The following is a 22,147-nucleotide window of genomic DNA, read 5'->3' on the forward strand; positions in this document are numbered from 1 at the left end:
TTGGCTTGGCCATAGCGAGCTAAGGTTTGGGAATACCTCCATGGTTTTGCGGCAGGTTTAGACGTCACAGAATACTTGAAACTGTACTTGAAAAAACACGGGTTCGTGGAAGGTGATATCTGCGTGATGTCATAAATGGAAGACTAGTGAATGACTTGTCACATTACTGAGGTCAAATCAGGTTGATTGTTACAATAATTAATATAGTGCCATTCCCAGTTCCCATAGAAGTGTGATTTATACAATAGCAGGACAAAAATTAATTGATGTAGCTTAATCATAAGTGCTGTTATTAAGCACTTTTTGGAACAGCCTGCGGGCAACGGGTTGGTGACCCCTGCTCTACAGCAATTTTTTTGTTTGCGCAAACAACATTTTTGTGGAAAAATTCACTTCACAAAAGCAATGCTAGGGACAGTTAGCTGAATTATCAAACATTCAGTGAGTAAAAGACTGGATATTTTATGCAAAAGAACAAAACAAAATAGCTTGGCAAATCAAGTGGCCCATACCTCTCCACTTTCCCATAGCATTTATAATCCATAGATAAATAAAGGTGTGAAATCATTGGTAACTCGGAGCAACCTTTTCAAAATTGAAATTAAAAACAGACAAGGTCTGGAGACAACTAGCTAGGTTCCAAAGGTCGAAGGTTGCTTTGAATGGTAGTATATGAATTCTTTACAAAAGACTAAATTTAAAGTTTGTCACAAGATTTGTTATGAAAAGGCAAGCTTAATTTATGTCTCAAAGACCTCATCTGATTCATTGGGATTTCTTAAATTACAAGTTTAAGGCAGCAGAATTACTGTATATTATGTCAAAAGATTTATAGCGTGAATAATGCTTTGGCGACTGAAATAAATGTAATAAGCTGTGACTCAAGTTTATACAAGTGGACATTTCCTATTTGAACAAGTCAAAATTAAATTTGGTTATGGAACACTTCTCATTAATTATTTGGAAAATATTATTTTTGTTTGAAACTTCGATTTCCTTTGTTTCTTTTTTACTATCGAACACTCAAACCAAACTGCAATTTTCGGAGATGATACGATAACGTGAGAACTATAAATTCACATGCATGAGCGTGATGACCCAGTAGTGAGACCAATGAACTTGATTGCGTTTGCATTACAGATTGGACAAGTTCGAACCACTGAACACAAGGTGTAATAAAATGGAAGGCCAATGCCGAACTGCAATGATTCCAGTTTTTCAGAAAATAGTAACTCCTTCAGTGAACACTTGTACAGGGCTTGGTTTAGAGTAAAAAACATGAATAGGAGTTATATAGAATATTTTTTCAAAAACTATATTTGATACTAAAGAAAAAAAATACTGCTTCTCACACTGCCCATTTATTCTAAAATTTTAATAAAAAAACCAATTGAACTTGGAAGTTTATCAGAAAAAAAAATCTTCCTTTGGGTGCAATATAGGGCAATTTTCGGTATTTCACACAATCACAGGACAAGACTCAACAGAACTAAATTGCTCATAGGAATTGGTTATTATGTATTTCAAACAAATATAAAAAAAAAAATTAGGCCTGAAAGCTATAATTCAAAAAGGTAAATTTAAAATTATAAAGGTTTAACATAAATTTCACCAAGTAATCCAATTCTGGGTTATGAAGGTGTAAAACTATAACATATTAAAAAATCAGACTCAAAATTTCTTCCAACCCTTTCAAAATGTAATTATGTGATATTTATTGTTTTTTACCTCTGTGTTGCCCAAGGATGATTTTAAAGCTTGTAGTTGATCTGATGACAGGCTACAGTAGCCAAGACCCAAGTATTTAACACAGGATTGATTGGAAAGTATTTGTCCAACTGTTGATAAACCTTCAGCTCCCATGTTTGTGTTTTTATACAGCTCCAACTTCATGATCTATAAAGAAACAAGAACAATTTAAGGTCGTAATTGGACTGTTATAAATCTTGTTGAATTAATCAACATATTAAGCATGGACAGTGGTTTTCACACTTTTTCATGGAGCGGAATTCTAATGAAACATTCCAGTTGATGGAGGCCCCGTGTGCAATAGTTCATTGCCAATTAATTGGCTAAATTGTATAAAACATGAATACATATAGAGCAAATCTAACACTGACAAAACAATATGAACTACTCATGTAGTATGTTAACCAAGACACTGGACACTGGAACATAGAACGGGTAGCAGGTTAAGGTTAGGCCATAATTTCAGGTACAAATACTACAGTAGTCACTAGGCTAGTCCCCGAACTCTCAATAAAACTGAAATAAGTAAAATTGGAATAAATTTATGGCCTAACCCTAACCTGGTACACATGCTACGATCCGGTGCACATACTACAAGAGCACTGAAAAAATTCTGCTCTACGGTGTTTTCGGTTACCATTCCATGTCGGGTATGGGCAGGCGCGCAGCCAGGATTTTTAAAAGGGGAGGGTTTCATAATCATAAATTCCCATTGCGGTCTGTAACAGTTTTCGCATTACGAGCTCGTTAAATGGACGTCTTGCCGCGTGAAATATTCAATCTCTGACAACTACAAAATTCTAAAATGTCTTTATATATCAGTTTAATTGTGTCCAACGTAACTTGCGGTTGCTTCTTCTTACGTCAAAATTAAAACATTAGTTCTAACATTAGTTCCCTGAAATGCCACGGCGATGGGTGGACATAAAAATATGAGATAAACGGTGTATTTAATTTTAATACGCATTTTTGGAATCTTGCCAACTCGTTATCGCTGTTAGAAAAATCTCAATAACTGATATAAAATCCCGAAAAGTACAATTTTATTTCGTACAATGAAAATGCATATGAAGTATATCGTTAAATTAAAAATACATATTAATCGCCGCGATTACGCCACTTGTTAAAGGAGCCGACGTTTACAACGAAAAATGATTTTTCTGTTGTGCAAAGTAATCAATTTGTGACCGATAAGGGCATATTTAAAATATCTTGCTTTATTAATTTAATTCTCTTCATTTTAACCAGCGTTTGCGTCGACAAAACACAACAATTTTTTACAATTCACAATTTTAAAATAACGCGGCCATTTGCCGACATAAAAATAAAAATTTGTGGTAACTGCCCGTCGCCTATCATATATTGTTTTGATCCGTATTTTTTCTATTTTGCAAATTCGACAAATTTGAGATGTGCTTGTAACATTGAATCCCTTCAATCGCAATGCTGACACTCCGATTATTTTTAAAGATAAAACCTCCTGAAAAATCCGTAAATCTGCTGTAAATTCTCATGGTGTAAAATTTATTTCAGTACAATAAAAATTGATGAATATACTTCGGATTAATTATCTTATATATCATCACAAACCGGGAAAAAATCGTGTTTTCAACCTTGTTTAATGATAACACGAAAATTTTCTACAACAATTTCAAAGTAATGGATAAAAGGCAAATCCCACCCACAATTAACCGTGTTTCGATTTTAGTGACGGTATGTTCCTAAACGGCGACCAAACATAATGTGCGCCGTAGGCACACGAAATTTTGAGATTTTGCGACTAGAAAAGCGTTTTTAGACTGTCGAGGGACTCTCAAAACTTATATTGTTTGCGGTTTTATTTTCAGTATTTCATAACCCCGCTTTTCAATCAAATTTAGATCGCGGTTTTACTCCTTCTTTTGTCTTTAGAACCTAGCCACCGATGAACGTATAATAACTCACAAATTCACAATTCCGTGCAAAGTACAAAAATAAAAAAAATTAACATGTTTATCGTGGCACAAATGTATGATTTAGAAAGAATAAAAACCGACGTAAGAGCGTTTACGGCCTAAATAACACGCTGATGAAAACATGGGCGATTTTAGCAGAAGGCAATTGCACGCTTTTTCAGTTTTCACATTTCCGTGCGGGTACAAAAATAAAATATTTATCATTGTTCCCGCGGCACAAATTTGTGATTCAAAGAGAATAAACACCAATGTAAAGGGCGTTCACGGCATAAATAACATGCCACGTTGATGAAAACGAACGGCGATTTTAGCAGAAGGCAATTGCACGTGTTATCGGCAACTTTTTCACTTTTCAGAAAATTTAAAAGGGGGGTTCGACCCCGAATCCCCACACCCCCCTACACTGGGTATGGGATTAGTTAGCCAGTTTTCAGATGCATGGACTTGATGGTGGAGAAAGCCTTAACCGACCAGTGGGTACATGAACCACCCTATGGTGGCGAGGAGTCCAGTCATCCTATCATACGTAATCAACCCTGCATGGGATTCGAAAGTGCGAACCCATGCATGGCAATCAGAGGTGCGGTGGCAAGCATATTCCTAACATTCAGCAGAATTTGACACACTGCCGAGCCATGCGCCACACAGCTGAGAGTTTCTCCATATTAAAGTCCAACAAGTCGGGACAGAATAAGTAAAAGAAATTCCTGTTCTTTAGTTGAACACCAATGCTCGCCATAATTTTATTTGCTTAGAACCAGATCATGTTCGTTTCATTGGACTACACATAAAAAATTTATGGAAGTGGTTGCCAAAGGGGCATATCTGCTGTAAATTTACAGGATATATATGCATACTGGCTATTTTGCAATTGATGATAATTTTCTGTTGTTACATATATATTTTCAAACAACTTCATTGATTGTAGGAATCATGTTAATTTAAGATTAAGTAAAATTATATATCACTCAAGGGAAATGCCAGTGGGGGAGATTACATGGGTAATAAAAATTTCTGCCTTCTACTTAAAACAAACAATGGCCTCGTTTTACTTCCAGCAAATCACAGTATTGCGGTCAAAACTATTTTATTCTGTGCACTATCACCTCAACGCAATTATCACCACAAGTTTTTATTTGTTTTTGCAGCATCTTATGCTTTCATAGCGCTGATAAAAATGCTTATCTCCGTTATTATTGAGATATTTACCTTGCTCATCATCAATCATATCGTGATTATTGATAAACAATTGCACAAGGTTCAGAATCAAGATTATTAAAAATGCATGGTTTAATAACGAAGAATTGCCAAAATGGACTTTATCCCTAAAAAAACATCAAATTTTATTCTTCGACTGATGAAAACCTCAGTACAATTGTCGAATCCACAAAAAATACAAATGTCTAATTTTGGTTTGTAATCAAGAAAGAGGCCATACAGGTTTTATTTTCTGGCTTGAAACATACATGAAACGAATTCCATCGTCGTCTAAAGGTGATTACATTACATTTGGCTGCTCAAAAGGAGAGAAGTGTTATAGGTTTATTTAAGGAATACAAATGTCAGTGCATTGAAAATAAAAATGGATTTTATTGAAGTTAATTGTGACAAGTAATAGTTTTATATTTCATACACATTTATTCGATGCTACATGTGAGCTTGTCTTTGCGTATATAAATCAGAGGTGTGCAACATACAGTACAGCACGGCACGCGGTACTTATTTACGTGGCCCGCTACAGACTTCATACTTCGTAGCCTATTCATTTAAGAACTTTTCTGAATTGTAACGGCGTCATTGTCATTTTTGACTGCAGTATAGGTCAGCAAGTTTCCAAAAGTGACGTGACAAAGCCCCCTTTTTGTATCCGCTCCGACACTATTCTTACTCAGATTTTCAGGCGTGGTCGTGAACCTTACCTCGTTTTCGGGTTTTTGAACTATATACAATTAGTTTTCATTTTTGTTTCGGAAATTTAAATATAAATCAGATAATTTAATGATCACCTTGTCTTCTTAGAAGATTTAATTTAATTGCAACAATAAAAAATTAGTGTAGAAATAGCTGTAATAGACTAGGCTAAAATTGTTTACCAGTACGTTTAAAAAACAGATTAATGTATGCCAGGGTGGTCAAAGGTTGTCGGCCTCCCGGGCCACACAATTGTCTTTGTATTGTTCGCGGGCCACAATAGTACCAAGAATAAGTAAATAGTAAATACAAATCAAATACTTTATGTCCGAACACATTGACCATTATTTGTCATTCATCAAGCTAAAACATGCAAAAACAACCACAGATAAAATGACATAAAGAACAAATTTCTTTTTTAGATTGTCACCGACATAACGTACACACATATAAGGCAAGCATTGTGGTATTTTCTTCCCCATATCCAGTCAAAAGTCATCTGAATTGGTCCTCTTTCTTTTCATATTAATGTTTAAAAACTTACAAATAACAAAAAATAAGAAGCCAGTTAATAATCCAGACTAGCCAATCAAAATATTCAACTTCGCTAGTTGCCTCAGCTAGCCATAACACTAGTCAATTCAGTGAAATTAGTAATGTAACAATATGTCAAAATATTTTTCTGGTTATTTTTATGTCGAAACAACACTGATTGCGATTTTTTGTTTACTCTCGCGCAAATGCGACGCGGGCCACAGATAATGAAACGGCACAAGTGGCCCGCGGGCCTAGGTTTAGACCACCCTGTTGTATGCAATGAATGAATGAATCATAATGATGATTTGAAACATATAACACACTTTACAGGCGTCAACTTGCGAAACCACTCCTAAAATAAACCCGAAAATTTTGCAGTGGTTAATTAAAGGAAGAATTTTCCGGGGGTCAAAGGTCGGGAAAATCCAAATAAGACTACATCACACTGCAATTTAATTCCGTCTACAGCAGGGTCATCCGAACCTTTTTGGTCGAAGGGCCACATGTAGTTTACTAATAATCGCGCGGGCCACTTAACATGATAGTTATGCGATAGTTTTTCTACACTGACTACAGGTTAATGAAAAAACAATACCCTCATACCAAACTTTCACAATTATTAGAGCATAAAACTGTTGTTTCCCAACCATTGATGGGGCGCCATCAGTGGTGATTCCCAAAAGTTTCGCCAAAGGCAAGCCAAGCCGCATATCAACGGTGAGCTATTCGGTAATTTCAGAATCATCACCCACTTTCGTACCATAGAAGATTGCCGACTGATCCGTAACCTTGATGTCAGTGCTTTCGTCAAGTGCTAAGGAATACGATAAAAATTTTCCCGCTTTTGCAATTGAAAATTTCGCTAAAGATTTCCCAAGCTCTCAACACAACGAGTTAAAGATGCCTTGACAGGGTATTTTTGCAAACACCTCTTTTATATCCGGACGTAAAACATTGGAAACCCGTATACAATGAATAATATACATTCCTTAACAAATTTTCAATTTGAGAATGGCTTCGATTGTTTTGCGATAACGTCATATAATAACAGACCAAGTGTGTAAGCGACTATGGCACCTTTATGTATCGATATCTCCTCCTAGTTGGTTGATTCAAAATGGGACTCATGCCTCGTTTAAAAGAGCTGACAGAGCGCAGTTACGGAAACAAACAAATCGGCTTTGTATACTACATCATTCAAAATAATAATTTTGCTCATTTTTTTTTATTCGATTCTGAAAAATACAGTGCGGGCCACTGGCCACACGAAATGCACTCGCGGGCCACGGATTGGACGACCCTAGTCTACAGTATTGTGACGATCCCCATTGTTGCAGAATAATGTGCATTGTATGAAAACCGCCTTGTTCTGGCAGTGGTACGTGATCTTACTTTATGGTTGTAGGTTATTATACAAAAAAGCTTAACCAAGTTCAAATGTCTACCAGTAAGAAAAGGAAAGTTGATTATCACATTAATTACCTACCTAATAAATATACTGATTTTACGTGCTCTTCCATTAAATAAATTATTCATAAAAAATTATGAGGTATTCGATGGCCTGGCCCCCGGTATCACTATACTTGTAGTTTGTGGCCCATTGCGCTAAACAGTTGCACGTCCCTGATATAAACGATTATAATGTCTGATATTAGCGAGTCGCAAATGACTTTCAAAATTAATTTTCAAGATTTCTATCGCTTTATTTCTAAACGTTGGAACATAGAAACAATATTTAGAATATGGGTTAATATTTCGCGACTTATATCAAATTAATTTGGGAACCACTTTTATAATTAAATGCGGGCATATAAGAAATTGTTAATATACATAAAATGAAATACGAAATGGATTAATATTTTGCGTCACATCAAAAAATTGGGATATACATGCATATATCATTTGTTTATTGTCTATAATCATGTCATACATCGTGACTGACAATTTACGGTAATTTGGTCTCGCTATATCTCATGTACATTCGTGTTTGTGCCATATTTCATATTAGAATTATATGGTAGCGTTATGTAGGGCAATGCGAAAATGCAAGATTAGAGAGATTGATGTTACCTCCGTCACTCTACAGCAATATTTTTTTGCGCGAACGACATTTTTGTGGAAAAATTCACTTCACAAAAACAATGCGTGGAACAGTTAGCTGAATTATCAAACATTCAGCGAGTAAAAGACTGGATATTTTATGCAAAAGACCAAAACAAAATAGCTTGGCGAGTTAGGTGGCCCATACCTCTCTACTTTCCCATAGCATTTATAATCCATAAGTTAAAATAGTTGTGATATCATTGTTAACTGGGAGCTACGGGGTCAAAATCAAAATCCAAAAACAGACAAGGTCTTGGGACAACTAGCCAGGTTCCAGAAATCAAAGGTTACTTTGAATGGTAATTATAGATTTCGTACAAAAGACTAAAACTTAGAGTTTGTCACAAGGTTTGTTATGAAAAGGCAAGCTTAATTTATGTCACATAGACCTCATCTGATTCATTGGGATTTACAAAATTACAAGTTTACGGCAGCAGAATTACTGTATATCATGTCAAAAGATTTTTAGATATAGTGCTTAGATGACTAAAATAAATGTAATAAGCTGTGACTCAAGCTTATACGTGTGGACATTTCGAATTTGATCAAGTCAAAATTAAATTTGGTTATGGAACACTTATCATTAATTGTCTAAGAAATATTATTTTCGGTCGAAAGTTTGACATACGGTACCTTTTTTCCTCTTTACTATCGAACACTCAAACCAAACAGCAATTTTTGGAGATGATAAAATAACATGGGAACTATGAATTCACATGCATGGGCGTGATGACCAATGAGTAAGACCAATGAACTTGACTGCGTTTGCACAAGTTCAAACCACTGAACACAAGGTGTAATAAAATGGTTGGTCAACGCCGAACTGCAATGAATTCAGTTTTTCAAAAAATAGTAACTCTTTCAGTGGACACTTGTACATGGCTTGGTTTAGAGTGGAAGTCATGAATGAGAGAGATATAGAATATTTTTCTCAAAAACAATATTCGATAAGTACTCAAGAAAATGAATGCTGCTCCTAACACTGCCCATTTATTCTAAAATTTTATTAAAAATCAATTGAACTTGGAAGTTTATCAGAAAAAAAATCTTTCTTTGGGTGCAATCAAAGTGACTATAAACCAAGTGAGGACATGCATTGGTAACGTTATAAGCGCTCGCGTGACGTCACACCAGCCATATTGTGTTCAGAGTTCTATCGCTGTATGATCCTATTCCTAACCAAGTGATTTAAACCTGCGATCGTTAAACAGCTGAATGAAAAAAAACGATGCTCAATAAGTCGGAAACTTTCAAACTTTCGCAGCGGCAAAACGAATGAACATTCTTCTGAAAAATTAATTAACCGCAGATGTTTCTCGGATAACTTGGCTCAGCGGTATGGTCAGCATATACGAAGTTAAGGTTGAAGTCATCTAACTTCACTCGATAAATCAACACCCAATAAGACCAAAATATTAAACAAAAAGATAAACATTTTATTATAAAATTCCTGATGTAAGTATCGCTACTTGCACAGAACCTATTTTAACAAACTGACAGAACTACAATACAAATTATACTACAGAAACTTGCACTATTTTTGCGGTACATGTCATGGTATTAAAATATGCGTATCGCAAATTTTCAACAAGGTGTACATTGCCAAAATAATATCAAATGATATACTGCATGCATGGAACGAAGGATATTGGCGTATATCAAGTTTACAAGAACATTTAATATTCTGGAGTGTATAAAATAATATATTATCTATTTGACTTGAACTCTTGCCACAGGTCAACTAGCATACAGTTTTTCAATACTTTTTTTGTCTCCTCTTTTGCGTGAATATTTAACCTTAAATTGAGAGAACGTTTCAGAATTTTCAAAGCGTTATTGTAGCAAGATGGGAAATTATATTTCAAGCAACTTTATCTGTCAGAAAAGTAACAGGCGAACATATATTATAAGAGGCATTAATATTGGCGCGAAAAATAGTTTATACTTCGTGCGAAAATACGATTGCTTTATTCGATGGGTGGCATAAATATTGAGTAAAACTATCAATTTGCAAATATTTATCATGTGTGTAATACCTAAAATGAGTTAGTAACGATTGTGGGCATTCATCGGGATTGACACTTTCCATAGAAACAAACAAACAATTTGAACCCTGTGTCCTTATAGGGTTCTCCCGGAAACATCAAGGCTAATTTTTAACTGTCAGATATCGATAAAATTACAATTAGGTTTTATCAACAAGAACGTAGAGGACATGATGGCGTCGCTAGATAATAAATATTTTACATTTTCCGACGCAAAAGAATCGAAATATCTTGTCAATAATAAGTTGATAAGAGCTGCAACACCAGTCGCGGCGGCTGGTTTTTAAATTTTGTAGCTTATAATGTACATGCTTCGATGAAATTCATTAGGCCGCACAATGTGCTAGCCATGAGATCGTTTACATTCTATAATTTTTGGAGCAACTTTTGCAACAGCTCGTTAAATTAAGAAACATTTTCCAGAGAAAATTCATTTCATCATCTTCTGGAATGATTATTGTAAAACGCAGGCTTTAAACTTTCGGCATGGTGTGAACAGGTATCATAATACCAGTTCAATTGGTACCTGATTTAAACGTATGCATCAGGTTAATGACGTTTCACACTTGCGAAGAAGAGCGATATGTGTTTTTCATACGGAACGTTGCTACGTTGCAACGTAATTGCGTAACGAAGTTATCAGGTAACGTTGTTTTTTCACTCAAGTTGGCGCATCGGACATGTCAAGAATTGGAGAACATTGAATGAAATAACTTATACAATTTTACTGGTGCACAACAAATTCTATCTAATGTCGGAAGCTGTCTTTAACATCTGCAAATGTGTCGATGTCATATTAGGTTAAAACAAGAACAAATCGAAGTTTTTTTTATTTAATTCAAAAGCTTTTCAAAAAAATTCCAGGCTTTTCAATTTTGCCGACTTTTGTATTATGACGCGACATTTTATCTCTATCTCATAATTATAATTAGTCTCCTAGATTGTTTCTCAAACAATATAAAACTTATCAGCATTAATAAGGTTCATGAGATATGAGGTTTCAAAGTTGCATAACTCACACGGAATGATAAGATAACTATCGCAAATTTCCCGAAACCGCACAATACCAGTATGATTCTACGAGGCAAATAGCAAAGGAAAAACAAGAGAGCTATGCTCAAATATATGGACATGTAGCGCCATCCAATGGCAATAATTTTGATGACGTCACAGCGAAAAAAAAAGTAATAGCCTTCCGGAGAAAAATTTTATCTTTAACCACTGAAAATTTCAAAGCAATTGGTCCAGTATTCGAAGAGAAAAGTGATTTTTTAAAAATGATGGAGACAAATAACAATAACAACATAATATTGAAACGATCGTTATGTCCACTAAACGTGTCCAATAATGAAATTACCAGAATAAAATGCAAAACAGTAAAAAATCTTCAAACAAATTGACGAATGAGACCTTCTGGCGAAGCTAAAACAAACCGACGCTGCCGCGTTTAACCGATTCCCTGGACACAAAATGGCGTCCGATATGCACCATTGAACTCGGTGCCTCCACTTGGTTTATAGTCACTTTGGGTGCAATATAGGGCCATTTTAGGTATTTCACACAATCACAGGACAAGACTCAATGAAACTAAATTGCTCATTGGAATTGGTTATTATGTATTTCAAACGAATATTCAATAAAAATGAGTAGGCCTGAAAGCTGAAAAAGCTAAATTTAAAATTATTGAGGTTTTACATAAATTTTACCATGTAATCCAATTCTGGGTTATGAAGGTGTAAAACTATAACATATTAAAAAATCAAACTCAAAATTTCTTCCAACTCTTTCAAAAGCGATAATTATGTGAATATTATTGTGTTATACCTCTGTGCTGCCCAAGGATAATTTTAAAGCTTGTAGTTGATCTGATGACAGGTTGCAGCTGCCAAGGCTCAACTCTTCAACACAGGATTGATTGGAAAGTATTTGTCCAACTGATGATAAACTTTCAACTCCCATGTTTGTGTTTCCAAACAGGTTAAACTTCATGATCTATAATGAAACAAGAACAATTTAAGGTCGTAATTGGACTGTTATTAATCTTGTTGAATTAATCAACAAGTTGAGCATGGACAGTGGTTTTCACCCTTTTTCATGGAGTGGAATTCTAATGAAACATTCCAGTTGATAGAGGCCCTGTGTGCAATAGTTCATTGCCATATTGGCTAAATTGTATAAAACATGAATACATATTAAGCAAATCTAATACTGACAAAACAAAATGAACTACTCATGTAGTATGCTAACCAAGATGGCGGACACTGGAAAGTAGAATGGGTAGCAGGTTAGGGTTAGGCCATAATTTCAGGTACAAATACTACGGCAGTCACTAGGCTGGTCACCGAACTCTAAATAAAACTGAAACAAGTAAAATTGGAATAAATTTATGGCCTAACCCTAACCTGGTACACATGCTACGTTCCGGTGCGCATACTACAGGGGCGCTCAAAATTCTGCTCTATGGTGTTTTCGGTTACCATTCCATGTCGGGTATGGGATTAGTTAGCCAGTTTTCAGATGCATGGACTTGATGGTGGAGAAAGCCGTAACCAACCAGGGGGTACATGAACCACCCTATTATGGTGGTGAGGAGTCCAGTCATCCTCTCATACGTAATCAACCCTGCATGTGATTCGAAAGTGCGAACCCATGCATGGTAATCAGAGGTGCGGTGGCGAGCATATTCCTAACTCTTAGCAGAATTTGCCACACTGCCGAGCCATGCGCCACACCTCTGAGAGTTTCTCCATATTACCGGCCAACAAGTCGAGACAGAATAAGTAAAAGAAATTTCTGTTCTTTAGTTGAACACCAATGCTCGCCATAGTTTTATATGCTTAGAACCAGATCATGTTCGTTTCATTGCACTACACATACGAATTTGTAGATAAGTGGTTGCCAGAAGGGCATATCTGCTGTAAATTTACAGGATATATTAGCATACTGACTATTTTGCAATTGATGATAATTTTCTGCTGTTACATATATATTTTCAAACAACTTCATTGATTGTAGGAATCATGTTAATTTAAGATTACGGTAAGTAAAATTATATATCACTCAAGGGAAAAGGCAGTGGGGGTGATTACATGGGTAATAACCCTCATTTTTTTTAATTTTCCACGATTCAAAATTTCTGCCTTCTACTTGGAGCAAACAACGGCCTCGTTTTACTTTCAGCAAATCACAGTATTGCGGTCAAAACTATTTCATTCTGTGCACTATCACCTCAACGCAATTATCACCACAAGTTTTTATTTGTCTTTACAGCATCTTATTCTTTCATAGCGCTGATAAAAATGCTTATCTTTGTTATTATTGAGATATTTACCTTATTCACCATCAATCATATCGTGATTGTTGATAAACAATTGCACAAGGTTCAGAATCAAGATTATTAAAAATGCATGGTTTATTAATGAAAAATTGCCAACTGTGGCAGCATCAATAAAATGAACTTTTTCCCTAAGAAAACATCAAATTATTCTTCGACTGATGAAAACCTCGGAATTGTTTATATACATAAAACAAAATACGAAATGGAATATTATTTTGCCTCACATCAAAACATTGGGACATACATGCATATATCATTTGTTTATTGTCTATAATCATGTCATATTTCGTGACTGACAATTTACGGTAATTTTATTCTCGCTATATTTCATGTACATTCGTGTTTGTGCCATATTTCATATCCAAATTTTATGGTAGCGTCATGTAGGGTAACAAGATTAGAGAGATTGATGTTACCTCCGTCTCTCTACAGCAGGGGTTACCAACCTTTTCGAAGCCGAGGGCTACTTTTTGGGTACAGATTAAGCCGAGAGCTACCAGTTCAATGTACACTTCTATTAAAGTCAGTTTGCTCGATTAAGTTTCAAATATTGATAATTACTGGTATTTAGTCAAGTAGACCCACTAATAAACTTTAGGATTCTCCAGGATATCAAACGATTATCACAACGTCGCAATAAATTTCTATCAATGACACTTGCATTTAAAAACTGAGTGTTTTCAAATTGATTTTAAAGTGATCACTAGTATATTATCCTAGGAAACCAAAACGCTCATGGATTATTTGCAAACACTATGCACGAGCCTAAGATAAAACGGACTTAACAGTTGTGCTATCAAATTTTACAGAGTGTTGTTCTGCGGCGCGTAACTTGACACTGTAACTCTGAGCGAGACTTGCAGATCATCAGAAAGCCGTGTTCCGTGTTTGTTCCGGGTGAAGTACATGTCAAAAAATGTTGATTAACAAAGATAGGTTGAACCAAACAATAGTTTCGAAAAATGGGATTGCCGTATGATTTAAATCACAAGCTTTTTCTGCACATACTGCGCTGACATGTGGATAGTTAAGCGTGGTAGATTGCGTGATTTCACTCCGCTTTGCCGTCGCTAAAATCGTCCAGCAAATAAACAATTCAGACACACGCAAACTTTTTTCACAGGGTTAAAAATAAATCCACCTCTCATTCATTGTGAAAATGGTTGATTCCCTATCATTTTACTGCCATTTTTCCTTGGAATCAATAATTGTATTATTGCTACTCCACAAACCGATGGACAAGCAAAAACGGAGTGGCAGTTCTTACCACTTCATGGCAGCTCCTGCAACGAACAAACAGATGGCAGCTCTTGCCATGGTTTTTGACGCGGTTACGGCAGCACAATTTTCTGCCATTCTTATGTGGCAGCTAAAAAGTCGGTCGCCGTGGGTTTGGCTTGGCCATAGCAGGCTATGGTTTGGGAATACCTCCATGGTTTTGCGGCAGCTGTAGACGTTACAGAATACTTGACACTGTACTTGAAAAAACGCAGGTTCGTGGAAGGTGATATATGTGTGATGTCATAATTGGAAGATTATTAAATGACCCGTCACATTACTGAGGTCAAATCAGGTTGATTGTAACAATATTTAATATAGTGCGATTCCAAGTTCCCATAGAAGTGTGATCTATACCAGGGGTCGGCAACCACTGGGCCGCGGCCCATCGCCGGTCCGCAGAAAGGTTACTGCCGGTCCGCAGAGAGATGACACAAAAGCGGACAAGGCCGTAATAAAACCTTTACAATCTAACCACAAACCCTACGACTGAAAAACAGCACCCAACAGTAAACCGAACAAGCACAACACCTGGAGTCGGCAAACTGCGGGCCAAAGGCGGCCCGTGAGCTAATTTGTTGCGGCCCTCGAACGACCGGAAATTTAATACATAAAACAAAAATTGATCCCAATTATATTATTATTATATTATTGTCTCTACTCGGATTTATGTGGCGAAAAATGCTGCTGCACGGCGCTTGTTATGTAACAAGTAGCGTCAGTTGTATGTCGTTTGAGGTAATTTTGGGACAGGCTTTCAACACAGCAGTAGAAGGGCAGCAAAGCGAATGCTCCATAATTTGAAGTTTAATTAATCGAAGGCGGAAATATTGCGGCCCGCGCGGTACTGGAAATGTGTTTATTTGGAACATGAAGTTTGCCGACCACCGCACAACACTATTAAGCAGCATGGGTGACTTCATAAACAATTGCCATATCAGTATGTCGCAATAATACAGGGTCAATTGTTTTCTCTACGCCCGTATAAGAATGTCTCTCATCAGTCCGAATAAGATCTCCCCAATAAAATGATACAGTCATTGTTAACTTTCCCGAAATCCTATTACTGTACTGTGAGGCCTGGTTTTCAATATTTAGGGGCGTAGCCAGAAATTTTCAAAGGGGGGTTCTGAATTTTTTTTTTTGCCAAGTTAGATTGAAACAGCTAGCGGGTCCGATCGAACGCTGGAATACGCGTGTTTTTATTAGTCTTGGGGTCTGAAAAGCATTTAAAGCTACGGAAAATTGCTATCTATGATACAGAAAATAGATTTTATTTTTTTTACATTTCAAAAGGGGGGGGGGGGGGGTCGACCCGCAAAACCATCCCCCTGGCTACGCCACTGTCAATATTGATAACTACAAAAACAAAATATCGAAGTAGGCTCGATGTAAGAAACACGTTACGTGTGTCAATGTCGACCATATCTCGAATATCAAAACAATGGCCATCAAACAAATACAGATATCGCATTAAATAGCATCACCGTCGTTTTTGTTATATTGTCAACATAAATTTCCTGGTGCGTATAATTTATTGCATAGGCTTAGTTCGTTTGTATGAAGGTGGTCCGCCAAGAGTTTGGTCAAGGTTTACCGGTCCGTCACTTGAAAAAGGTTGCCGACCACTGATCTATACAATAGCAGGACAAAAATTTAAGCTCATTTCGGAACAGTCTTCGGGTGACTCATGTGGTATTCTCGGGCGACTTGGTGCCCGCAGGCAACGGGTTTGTGACCCCTGCTCTACAGCAATTTTGTTTTTGCGCAAACGAAATTTTTGTGGAAAAATTCACTTCACAAAAACAATGCGTGGAACAGTTAGCTGAATTATCAAACATTCAGCGAGTAAAAGACTGGATATTTTATGCAAAAGACCAAAACAAAATAGCTTGGCAAATGAGGTGGCCAATACCTCTCCACTTTCCCATAGCATTTGCCCTAATTGGCGTAATTGGACTGCTATAAATCTTGTTGAATAAAGCAACAAATCAAGTATGGACAGTGGTTTCACCTTTTCGATAGAGCGGAATTCGAATGAAAAATTCCAGTTGGTCAAGGAGCCCACATGTGCAATAGTTCATTGCCTTTTATTGACTAAATTGAATAAACCATGAATATGTATTAAGCAAATCTAATACTGACAAAACAAAATGAACTACTCATGTAGTATTTGAACCAAGATGGCGGACACTGGAACGCAGAACGGGTAGCAGGTTAGTGTTGGGCCATAATTTCAGGTACAAATACTACGGCAGTCATTAGGCTACTAGAACTCGTAATAGAACTGAAATGAGTAAAATTGGAATTAATTTATGGCCTCACCCTAACCTGGTACACTTGCTACGTTCTAGTGCACATACTACAGGAGCGCTAAAAATTCTGCTCTATGGTGTTTGGCACATACTGTATAGTCAGTAAGTATTCGTCAAATAAGAAATTTAACTATAATAATTACATTTGTGCCACGGACCGCAGATTTCAGGTTTAAAAAAACCAGGTCCACCACAACACTCCGTGTGACAATTCAGTGAATACTTTCAAACCAAAAAGATTCTGATTTATGATTTAACTTATACAGTAATCAATATATGGTGACATTCTACTATATAGTAGCACCGGTGACTCCAAATATGAGCTTCTTGCCTAAAGCGTTATTTATAGTAAAAACATAAAAACAAATTTTAAAAGATTTGGTATCAAAAATTCTACCTTCACATTTGATCCTTTCAATTCAGATGCCAGAGTTTGAAGTGAGGATGACTTGAGATCACATCTGATGAAATTCATTGTTAGTGATGTGCAGTAAGAAGCTACTGACCCAATGACATGAACATCACTGATGGAGAGAGGATGAAGAGACATGTCAATTTTATCAAGAGATGATTTGACAATGTCACTCATTCCATCCTTGGCTTCGTTCAATGCAGTGAAAAGTTCCAAAAGATCTGATTTGTTTGACATTTCTTTGAGTTGTAATTGCAGACTTTTCTTGAGAATATCTCGTTTTTCTTCAAGATCCTGAATTTCTGTGAAAATATAAGAATATATGTATACTGATGATACTTGTGTCTGAATGATAAGTTACCATTCAGTAAAGATTGACTTGCAAATAACATTAGCGCCCATCTCTTTTAAATAAGTTGTTGGAAAATTAAATCTAGTCAGCCATAGCCAATCAATGTATTGGGCACCCCATTGTACTAATGTGTCTGTTACATTGTTTAGACTAGTGTTTGTTATTGCATTTCAGATTTCCCCAAGTTTACAACTTTAGTTCAAATCCAGTGTAAAATGTGTAATAATAATGATTGATGTGTATTAATGATGCTCGGCTACTTTTTGCTTTGCAATAAAACACCCTAGTACAGACATGGGCAAAGTACGGCCCGTGGGCCAAATCCGCCCCATTGAGTAATTCAATATGGCCCGCATGATGGTGCCACAACTTAACTAAAACTAAATTTTGATGTTTTAGTTAAAATTAGCTCAAGAAATTTGTTGAGATTGTGATTAAAATTAGTCTTGGCACGAGGCTTATTGTTTTCCACTTTTGCTTTTGTTACACTGTAAATATTTTTCATAAAATGTAACTTTTTACATCACACTTACATGGCCCGCAAGTCTAAGTGGGCACAATTTTTGGCCCCTGGTCGGAAAATCTTGCCCATCCTTGCCCTAGTAGCATCTCAACCTTTGCCCCTATCCCCAAGAATTACAGCATTGATGAATTAATTTTTTATATGAACTTATTCATGGATTTGGCTCCGAAAAATGCCCTGTAACAGTGTGCACTGATAAGCTAGGCATAGAGTTACTGTTTCTTAAAATTACAGGAATATTCCTAGGTCAGCATTGTCTACCAAATTTATCACACCCTAGGGCCTAGGTGAAGAGACAAGTATGCGATGTAAACCCGAGATGAGTAACCTACAATGCCAATACAGTTATTAGGTTGAACACTTTAACTGCTAGGCCATTGCACTGATTAATTGATAATGCGAGAAACGCCTAACAAATTTCAGATCTGAATCAAGAAAAAAAATGGCTCTAGCTTGAATTTGAATCAACAATAAACAACACATTACCTTCAAGTAAAATTCTGGCTGCTTCATAAACTGTCGGATTTAATAAAAATCCACAGATCATTTTTCTGACGAAAACAAAGTGACCGGTATGAAGATGTTTATCCACGAACTCCTTAAAAGATTTTAAATCCAGTCCAAGAATATAGAAAGATGTGAGCACTTCTTGAATACTTTGATGTTGAAAGTAAAGAAGGTGGATTCCTTGAAAGAGTTTACGATATATTCCTCCAGGAGCCAGAATCGCTAGATCGGTTGCTTTTTCCGGTTTTAGATGAACTTGACGAAAATCATCTTCTGTAAATAGAACTCGACGTTCTACTGTCCCAACGTATGATAGTTCTTTTAATTTGTCCAAAACTTCCATAGTAATCTCTTGGTGAGTGTGGGGTGATCGTAAGATACTTTGCATGACCACAATCATAATACCACTCATGGTGTTTGGTTTGAAGTCAGATTTGAATTTTAATGCTATCAGCGTGTAAACCAGCATCACAGGGGTAGTGCACAGTAACAAGAGTGGTGGAGCTTTGATTTTGAGAAATTCTATTATTTTCTCGGCTTCTTCATTTCCTTCATATCCAGAAATTATTTTTTTGATGGAGTCCATTGTTAATCCAGCAAGTGCAATGACCTTGTCTGGTCGAACTTCTCCCCAATAATTTCTGATGGAATGTTCACGACTGGACGAAATAATGCGACAGCCAGGAAATAATTTTTCCGAGAGAAAATTCCACATTATAACTTCAGGATATGCAGGCTCATCTAGACTGATGAGTTCATAAACTCCATCAACTGTATATTGAAGAGTATCCAAGGAGTCTAGCATAAACAAAACTTCCTCTGGGTGAGTTTTTGCAATGTCTATTGCTTGAACTCTTTCTTCTTTTGTGAGATTGTTAAAAATTAGTTCTTCTGCTGTTACTTTACTGTCGTTCATAAATTGTTTACATTCTACATATGGAACCATCTTGATATTCCCCTGAAAATATTTTCCCTGTATGACATCTCTTGAGGTTGCTTTCATGAGTGTGGTCTTTCCTGAACCAGGGGGCCCCACGAAACAGACATGACCATGTTTAAAGTTGTTAAACAATTCATCAAGTTGTGTCTCTTTTCTGATCCCTATTTCTCTTTCTCGTTGTAAATACTTTTGTTGATTAGGTGACTCTGGTACATAATCGTGTTCAGGAATTCTTCCACCTCTATAAAAATCAATTTCTTCCAATTGAGGAGTTACGTCCACATTTAGTTTTCTCTTGAAAACTCCATGAGGTTCGGCAAAGTCATAGAAGTCAGTGCACTTTTCAGTGTTATCATTGACTTTTGCTATTACTTTTTGATAAGACATATTTGCTTTACAATGTCATACACTTTAAACATCCAGCGTATTGACCATCTGGTAAAGCTTCATAAAAAAAGATCCATCCGATGTAATATTCAATAATACTTTTCGACAATAACTTCAAAGTTCTAGGATATAAACTTTAACTGAAGCTGCTACAAATCTAACAAGAAAACATTTGTCATCCAAGTGCGATGAAGCCTAACATAGATGCTATTAAATCTGCTATATAATGTACACTTTTGTAAACAGTCGCTATTCATAATAACTTTGTAACATTTACATAATTGTTCCTAAATTAATATTTTTGTTTTCACGATTTCAAGTAATACATTCAATGATGTTTCATGCGACACCCATTCCACGCCTTCTGTTTTGAACAGAGCCGCCAAAAAGTACTTGCGGACCCCTGCTCTATGTGTGAGGAAATACTGTTTTTTTGGCAAAAATATTTTCACACCGACAGAAATTACTTTATATTGAGTGTTTTTAGGACAGGAATGCAGAAAGGAGTACCGGTATGTATTAGTTTCGATCATGAGGATAGTGCACTGAAAATTTTTTTTTTTTTCAAATTTTCTGCAAGGATAAAACTCTTTAAAGAGAAATTTGTTTATTTTAAAGTGAGTACCTAATGAAATCTGACATGTAGAGTTATGAAAAACTTCTCGTACTCGTCATGGTTCATAGTCATGATTCCGCTGCTAAAATTAGGTGACAAATGCAAGTTTAAAGTACCCATCAGATATTGTTGGCTATATTAGACCCCAAACATTCAAAAACAAAACAAAACTGGTATTTCAGGGTATTAATAAAATGCCATATGTTACCGATTGCTTCTACACTGAGAGTTTTAATTTTATGTAAGACCAGTCGTAAGTCTCCATATAATCCCGCCACCCCCCAAATAATTTTTATTGCCATGTATTCGAACCCGGTATTTTTCCGATGAATATCAAATTACAAAAACTAAATTAAAAAACTATTATAAATAATTATAAAGACTAAATCTATGCCAAATAAAAATAACATAATCTCTTTCCACAAAATATCAAGTATATTTATGAGCTTTCGTTAGATCATAGTCTAACTTCTTCAGATAAAACAAGATATGGCTGCAAATTATAAAGATCAGTAATTAGTTAAAAATTGTAAGATTAAAATCACAGAAATACATTATATATTAGTTGGTTGGTTTATCTTCATAATACTATCTCAGTCACGCATCCTTGTGGCAACATCCACATACGGATCCGGAATAGAAAGTAAACAAGGAGAAAGGGCCTGCAGTTCAATACACAAAACCCTAGTACACCCCATAAATCTATGCTCTCGATATTTGTTCTGATTCTCTAGACCTTCTCGGATTCAGAAATTTCACTTGACCTATTAACATCACAAATTGCAATATTAAACTCAAATTCGATTGCTGATTCACACATACAAATTTTATTTCTATATACAGTATTCTTATCCATTTTCCATCGCTGATGCTATATCTGAATGATTACTTTCATAAAGCAAGGGCCAAGATTCTCTGTGACCTAACCTGTCTTGCAGCCTGACCAACACAAATAATGATCAACTAATTCTTGTTGAATTATTTTGCATTCTGTTGCTTCAAAAGTGTCGACTTTGTTGGTGGTAATAAAATCTCCCAAAATATAACATGTTTATGTACTATTATGTTGAATATATATTGAAACACAAGAATATTTAAACTCTAATGACATAAAAAGTAGTTTCAGATTTTGGCGCTCCAGAAATATGTGTACCAATATAGAGGAAGCTAATTTTGTTCG

At 36.0% G+C, this 22,147-nt stretch overlaps 1 protein-coding gene across 1 annotated transcript; it reads right to left on the reverse strand.

The window, feature by feature from the left end:
- Nucleotides 1–1,608: 1,608 nt before the first annotated feature.
- Nucleotides 1,609–20,351, reverse strand: LOC144419993 (uncharacterized). The gene is made up of 5 exons (XM_078110286.1): nt 20,075–20,351; nt 17,628–17,944; nt 12,125–12,292; nt 1,729–1,896; nt 1,609–1,626 (listed from the first exon to the last, which is right to left on the reverse strand). The coding sequence occupies exons 1-5, from the start codon at nt 20,349–20,351 to the stop codon at nt 1,609–1,611; spliced, it is 948 nt and encodes a 315-aa protein (XP_077966412.1).
- Between the last annotated feature and the right edge of the window lie 1,796 nt (nt 20,352–22,147).

The sequence above is a fragment of the Styela clava genome, chromosome 2 (assembly GCF_964204865.1).
Source record: "Styela clava chromosome 2, kaStyClav1.hap1.2, whole genome shotgun sequence".
NCBI classification, from domain to species: Eukaryota; Metazoa; Chordata; class Ascidiacea; order Stolidobranchia; family Styelidae; genus Styela; species Styela clava.